The sequence below is a fragment of the Myotis daubentonii genome, chromosome 9 (assembly GCF_963259705.1).
Source record: "Myotis daubentonii chromosome 9, mMyoDau2.1, whole genome shotgun sequence".
NCBI lineage: Eukaryota > Metazoa > Chordata > Mammalia > Chiroptera > Vespertilionidae > Myotis > Myotis daubentonii.
The window spans coordinates 17404612-17412179 of record NC_081848.1 but is presented as its reverse complement, the minus strand read 5'-3'; the positions used below and the strand labels follow the sequence as shown (position 1 = coordinate 17412179).

The window sequence follows — 7568 nt, the reverse complement described above, 5'->3', positions numbered from 1 at the left end:
AAGGAGTCTTACAACAGGCAGGATCTCAGGTCGGCTTCCGGCGCTTGCGTGGGGGTCCCAGACAGGCGCCCTGTGCTGAAGCCAGAGAGGGGTACATCTCAGCCACCAAGTGGGGATGGGACGCCACCATTGCCTGCCACCCTTCGGTCTCCAAGACACCCTCAGCATGAGAGTGGATGAAATCCCCTGCCTGAGTTTTCAGTTGATCTGCGCTGTGGAGGTCAGCCAAGGTGAGCATTTCTGCAGCGTTCTCCTCAGAGAGGTGTGTGCTGAGGGCTTCCTCACACAGGACCTTCAAATGCTCCAGGGCATACTTGTCAGCAGCTGCCAGCAAACCAGCCGTTTTGTCCAGGTTCGGAGCCTTCCCCGTGTAAATGAAGCACATCATCTTCTTAAAAACTCCAGGCTCCATGTCGATTATTTCACCCCGATTCCTTTTGCTCTCCTCCATTGCATGTGCAAACATGGCCCCAAATGCCGGGGTCCAACCCCAGCGGGTCCAGGGGTTCCCAAAGGTGTGGACGGAGTCGGCGAAGAAGGAATGACACAGAGACAGCGTTCAGTTGATCAGCAGCCTTGCCAGGATCTCTAGCCACAATCTCCAGCGAAGTTCTGTCTAGGATCTCCAGAGAGGTTCTGCTTCGGATTTCCAGCGAGGTTCTGTAGCCATGTTCCCTCGCTAGGTTCTCCAGCCAGGTTCTGTCCAGGCTCTCCAGTCAGGTTCAGTGTCCAGGTTCCAGTCAGGTTCTCCTGCCAATCTCTGTAGTCAGGTTCAGTCCAGGATCCCTTGCCATATTCTCCCGCTAGGCTCTGTCTCTAGGATCCTCTGGCATGCTCTCTCCAGCGAAGTTCTTCTGTCTCTAGGCTCCGTGTAGGTTCTGTCTTCTTGATTCTGTTCTAAGTTCTGAGTGTTTCTGTCTTGTTACAACTGTATTTATACCAGTTGGTTCAATCCTATCAATCTCTATTACAAAGGTTAGGGCGTTTCTTATCTCCATTCCAGGGAGAAAAGATTATGTAGTTTAAGCATGATTGTTCGTAGTTAAAGGGATTAATTACCCGCCTGGCACTTAGTTGAGGGGTTTTATTCCCTCCCTAACTTCAGGGGAAAATCCCTACCTGGGGATTCAACCTTTCTCGGAGAGGTGACCTTGGTTAAAACACAGCGCCAAGAAGGTGAGCAAACATATTAAGAACCGTATGCCATATATGCCAGGTCCCTTGAAACAGCAAGCATGGACCGGCTCCCGGCACCCAAACACTGGAGAACGAGCTGCTAAGATAGCTTTGTGAGCCTGGAATTCCTGGCCAGCAACACAAAAACAGCAGTCTGTGAACCAGGAATTTTCCCAAAGTCCACCTAGCTAGCTCATCGGCCAGCTGGCACTCAGGAATCTTCACCATCTTCGTGGTATTCTGGCCAGAAATGGTGACGGAATCCTGCACCACACTCACCTCACAGAGGAGGGTCAGCTGGTCATCAGGGAGAAGACTATTGTCTCCATCCAAAAGCACATGTCTCCGGATGAATTTCTTGAATCCCCAGTCTTTGCCTGTACAAATCTGTATGCCGGTGACTCTCCAAAGATTTGCAACTTTCTGTCTCTAAAATTTTGCCTCTTTATAAATATCATTTCAAGTAATCATACAATTCATAGCCCTCATTGCAGTTTTAATTTCCATATGTATTACAAAGGACACTGAGCTTCTTTTCCTATATGGTATAGACTGAATAATTGTGTCCTCACAAAATTCATATGTTGAAATCTAATCATTAAGGTAATGTCATTTGAAGTAGGGCCTTTGGGAGGTGATGAGCATATGAGGGTGGAGCTCTCATGAGTAGGATTAGTGCCCTTATTAAAGAGACTCCAGAAAGCTCTCTCACCTATTCTAATAGGTAAAGACAGAGGGAGAAGACAGCAGTATATAAACCAGGAAATAGGCCTTCCCCAGAAACTGAATCAGCCAACATATTGACCTTGGACTATTCAGGCCCCAGAACTGTGAGAAATACATTGATGTTGTTTATAAACAACGCAGTCTACAGTCTTTTTGTTATATATAGAAGTACAAAGAGGCTAAGATAATGTCCTTAGTAGCCATCCATATATCTTCTTTAGTGAAATGCCTACTCAATTCTTTTAAATTTTGCAATGATCATTGGATTTTTATGTCTTTATTTTGAATTATAAGAGTTCTTTGGTTGCAAATCCTTTATCAGATATATGTATTGAAAATATTTTCTCCCTGTCTATGGGTCTTTTTGTTTTATTAAAACATTTAAGAAAAACCCACACAAAACAATCCTAGGTAGTGTGGGAGAGAGGGGGAGCGAAGGGATTCTAGCTTGTCTATCCCAACATGCCCCCCTCCACACACACACATGTACATGTACACACAGCAGCTCTGCTATGGCTGAGATTCCATAGTCCTTTCCTGGTTGTTGAAGAAGTGAGGGGCCAGGAGGTAAGCAACCAGCCAGGGCCATGACCTGATTTGTGGTCCAGGATTTTAGCATTGTCAACTGCCACTCATCTCATCTAAAGTTTAGGGTTCACCCAACCCAAAATGAGGATGGACAGACCACCTGGAGATTACTGAAAAGATGTTAGGGGGCTGGAACTATCTGTGGTTGGACAGTTATGGTTGTTATTTGCAAGTAGTATGTAAGTACTCTTTCAGTTTAAAAATGCTGATCTGTATCATTCTATTATTTAGTTCTTGTGGAATAAAGTTAGCTTCTAGATCTCTAAGGAGACTGATAATACTTCAAGTTGTTTTTTTCTTTTTACATAAAAACTAGACTTCTCAAAAATTGTTTAGAATTTTTTGGTGAGAAAGATTATTGTTTTGCCGCTTAACAAGAATTCATTTCTGCATTCTTTTTAGTTCATATTTTAATTTAGACATTTGAATTTACCTGTTACTATTTCTGGTTACCTTAGTAAAATGTAAATCATATTGTTCAATTTAGCTTTGTTTCTTTTTTTGGAAAAATATTTGATTATATGCACAAGTCACTCTACTGGAAAATATTTAGTATGTAAAGATGGAGTTAGTCCCTGCATCCCTGCATCTCTGAAACCTGGCTCAAGGGAATAAGCCTGTGGTCCAGAGCAGGTGGTGGCCAAGTTCAAGAGGTTACACTGTCCCTGTTTCCAGTATCTACCTGCAGTGATGGCGAACCTATGACACACATGTCAGAGGTGACACGCAAACTCATTTTTTGGTTGATTTTTCTTTGTTAAATGGCATTTAAATATCTAAAATAAATATCAAAAATATAAGTCTTTGTTTTACTATGGTTGCAAATATGAAAAAAATTCTGTATGTGACACGGCACCAGAGTTAAGTTAGGGTTTTTCAAAATGCTGACACGCGAGCTCAAAAGGTTCGCCATCACTGTACTAGAGGAATCCCTGCTCCAACAAATTCAGTTCAAGGCCTAGATGGGGAGCAGGGTCCTCTGGTGACCTTGGAGCAAATCAGAGAAATCCTCATTTCCCTAAGTTGTCCTGCAGGGGAGTTACATGTAGGTGGGGCCAGAGGAGCAGAGAACCCAACTCTTCTAGGGGTAACACCTCGGACACTAGTTCCTGGGACTTGTGAGAGGAAACAGCTCCCATTGCCCAAGGACTGGCTCTCAAGAGGGGCTGAGAAAAGCCCTTAGGCTCCACTAGCCCTGGAAATTTTCAGGAGCAGCCATGACCCAGGGACCAGGAGGGCCTTTAGGGAGTAAAATGAGAGGTTTTCCAGGTGTAGAAGGGACTGGTGGTGCCAAGGAATCCTGAGGCTCCTCAGGAGACTGCACTCATTGCTAAAGGTTAAATACAAAGAGAGAATCTTAAAAGCAGCAAGGGAAAAGCAATTAGTTACCTGTCAGGGAGTGCCCATAGGGCTGTCAGCTGATTTCTCAACAGAAAACTTGCAGGACAAAAAAATATTGCAGGCCTGAAGGGAGTGGCAAGAAATATTCAAAATTATGAAACACAAGGACCTACTAAAGATTAATCTACCCAGCAAATCTATCATTTAGAATTGAAGGTCAGATAAACAGCTTCACAGACAAGAAAAAGCTAAAGGAGTTCATTGCCATCAAATCAGTATTACGCAGTATGTTTAAGGGTCTTCAAAGAGGAAGAGGAAGAATAAGAAGAAAAAGGATTAAAAATATGAACAATAGATTCAAGGAACAGCAGCGTCCTGATCACCACACCCTCTGTCTGAGGAACAGCAGCATGTGAAGCCTCCCAGAAAGAGAGAGGCAAGAAAAGTTATAATTCAATATGCAGATTAGTTAGCAAAAGTCTGCCCGGCCAATGTGGCCCAGTGGTTGAGCGTGGACCTATGAACCAGGAGGTCAGAGTAGGAATCTGGTCAGGGCACATGCCTGGGTTATGGGCTGCATCCCCAGGTTATGGGCTCCATCCCCAGTAGGGGCATGCAGGAGGCAGCCAATCAATGATTCTCTCTCATCATTAATGCTTCTATCTCCCTCTCCCTTCCTCTCTGAAATCAATAAAAATAAAAGTAATTATAATACTAAAGTCCAAACAACATGCTATGTGAAGGCAATAAGGGGAATAAGGAGCTTGGTCTGGGCAGAGCTGAGAACGACCGCAGGGAAGGGGTGATTTTGAACCTAGCACACCAGCATTCCAGTCAGAGGAGCCAGAGACAGGTCTCCAAAGCAAATATGAAATCGTGAATGTGAGTGCTCTCAGATAGACCTTTAAAAGGAAACCAGAGGTGCGGGTCCTGTACCTGTGTTTGCTGGGAAGATGAAAGGGATTTCCTCTTGGGGCCCTTCCCCCGAGAAGGAGTGGGTGTCTGTCTGCCTTGGCCCCGCTCCTGCCTCCCTCCAACCCTGCCCACCAGCCTCTGGTTCCCCCTTCTCCTGTGACCATGGCCAGCCAGTTTCTCAGCCTTCCGCAGGGCTGGCCTCTCCACCACCCTCCCTACACTCTGCTCTGCCAGGAAAGAGGTTGTTTCTTTGTCCTCTTCATGGCCACATTGTAAGCCCGTGCTGAGGGCAGCAGCTCCATCGATGTTATTGATGCTGCCAGGAGCGGGGAAGGGGCTGGCTGTCCGTCAGACACGTGTGCTGGAGAAATCACTCCTGTGGTACTGGCTGCTGTCCTCCCTGAGTTGCACCTCCCACCTTCAAGGTCTTCATCACCTCAGGTTGCAGAAGCCCCAGGGGAGGCACTGAGAGGCCCTGGTTGGGGGATGTGGAAAGTGGAAGGGGCCCAGTCCCAGGGAGACAGGTCCCAGGCAGCTCCTGAAGAATACTCAGCACTGAGAAAGAAAGCCCGTCTCCTATACGTTCCTCCTGTGTGGCTGACTCTTGGAATTTTTGTAAAGAATAGAATAACTACATGTATGCAAAACAGCTCCTGTATTTTCTAATTAAACTTACTTTGTCAACAGATTTTTAGGAAGAGCTCAGGCAGTCTGATGCTCCCCAGTCCCTCCCCTTCCCTACCACCCCCATCCCAAATTAATATTTCAGCAGGTGCCCTACTCTCAGTAGATACGCCAGGATCGATTGTTTGCTACAGTCCCTGTTCATATCCACCTTAGATGGTAATAGCTTCAAGTTGATTGGATCTTAAGACTGTAAGAAGTCCCTGGTGTCATGACTTTGCTGGCATTCTTAGGCCAGCCATTGTCTCTCCAAACACTCGCTTATTAAAGCACAGTCTCCCCCGCCCCCCCCCCCCCCACACACATAGACACACACACTGCCACCCCACACCAAGGCAATGTGAGAGAGCCGCACCGGGCACCCACTCGGGGAGGCTCACTGATGGTGAAGTGGGAGGATGCCTATGACCTTGGGAGTGTGGATATGTCTCCTTGTAGAGCCAATGGAGGCTCCAGGTTTCCCCCCTCTCTCCCTTCTTTTTTCTCTTATATGCCCGTTGACAGTGTCATCTCTCAACTTAATAAACTTGTCAGAGGGAGCTCTGGGGAAGCATGACACACGGAGGTTGGAGTGATTGCTGAGTATGCAGGGAGAAGGGGCTGGGAGTTGTGAGAGGGCCTGGGACATTAGCCTGGGGGCGGGCAGCTGTTCTGGGGTGTTCCTGGCTCACTGGCAATAGCACCACCCCCTTCAGGCACCTTGGCAGACCAGGACCTGGGAGGAGGGAAGGAGAGCTTCAGGGACCAAAATGGGGTGGGAACTAGGGGAGACGTGGATGGACAGTGCCAGCAAGGAGTGTGCGAGGCTGTGTGTGTGCACCTAGGTATGACACTGTGTGTAATGTGTGTGAGCAGGCATGAGACAGCCATGTGAGGCTGTGTGGGGATTGCTGGGTGTGAAGGTGGGATGGAGGGTGGAAAGCAAAGAGCACTAGAGCCTTCTTGGAAAAGCAAAATGGAAACTATGACTTGGGGGTGCTGTTGTTGCTGAACTCTTCTACCAGTTGCACCCTGAAAGATCTTCTCAGCTATCTACCTGGAATGTGTACTTATCCATAATCATGAAAATTTACACTAAATGTTCCTGTGAACATAGAGGGTAAGGAAGCCAGCAGTCACTGCAGTTCTGAGTCTGACACAATGCTTTATGTCACTGGCATTCTATTGATACTAATCAAACAAATGTTGAGTCAATGAAAAAAACACCAAACAGAACTTTTGCCTGACCTCATGTGCTGGGGGACAGGGAACCCAGGTTAAATGAGTGCGGATGCAAAAGGGCTCACATACTAAGCCTGACACGCTCAGGGGAAGCCAGCATGGCGGGTCCTACACACTCAGAGGCTGAAAGTGGCCACATTGGACGGCCTGAACATAGACATTTCTAAAAGCGGCCATGGCAGTCCACCTGTCGTTTTCCTGACAAAGGTCCATCTTTACCTTAAGTGAGCCTGTCTATTGTCTTTTTACATCTCAGATAACATCCCTTTGAAAGGTCAAGGGAAATCTTTCCAGACCCCTCAGGGCACACTCTCTGCACCAGAGCACAGGCCACAGCACCCCTCATTGTTATCTGTAGCCCATACCCTCTGCTGTAAATGTTAATTATTAACTATCCCGTACCCCCCAGTGTAAAAGAAGCCGTGTCTCCCATTTTACTTTTTATCCAACCCCAGCGATTGCCCACTTTGCTTTCTCTGACAGACTAGGTCTACCACCAATAGATTTTTGAATTCTCCTTCCATCTTTTCCTTTGACTCTAATGCAGTGGCTCTCAACCTCTGGTCCTTTAAATACAGTTCTTCATGTTGTGACCTAACCATGCAATTATTTTCGTTGCTACTTTATAATTGTAATGTTGCTACTGTTATGAATCATAATGTAAATATCTGATACGCAGGATGGTCTTAGGCGACCCCTGTGAAAGGGTCCTTCAACCGCCAAAGGGGTCGCGATCCACAGGTTGAGAACCGCTGCTTTAATGACTAAAATTAGCTGCACAGCTGCCATTCTCCAGAGCATTTTCTCAGTCCATTGAGATTTTGCTTCCTGGCAATTGTCAGTTTGACTCAAATAAACTCAGAAAGAGTTGAATTTGAATACCAGCTCTACCCAAATTACCTCTTCTCTCCAATCAT

General features: G+C 46.4%; 1 protein-coding gene across 1 annotated transcript; it reads right to left on the bottom strand.

Annotated features, from left to right (window-relative positions):
* Positions 1-25: 25 nt before the first annotated feature.
* On the bottom strand, positions 26-7568 carry LOC132241727 (speckle-type POZ protein-like). The gene is given in 5 exon segments (XM_059710638.1): positions 26-476; positions 1261-1367; positions 1369-1553; positions 6102-6145; positions 7552-7568. Coding segments are annotated over 5 exon segments (804 nt in total).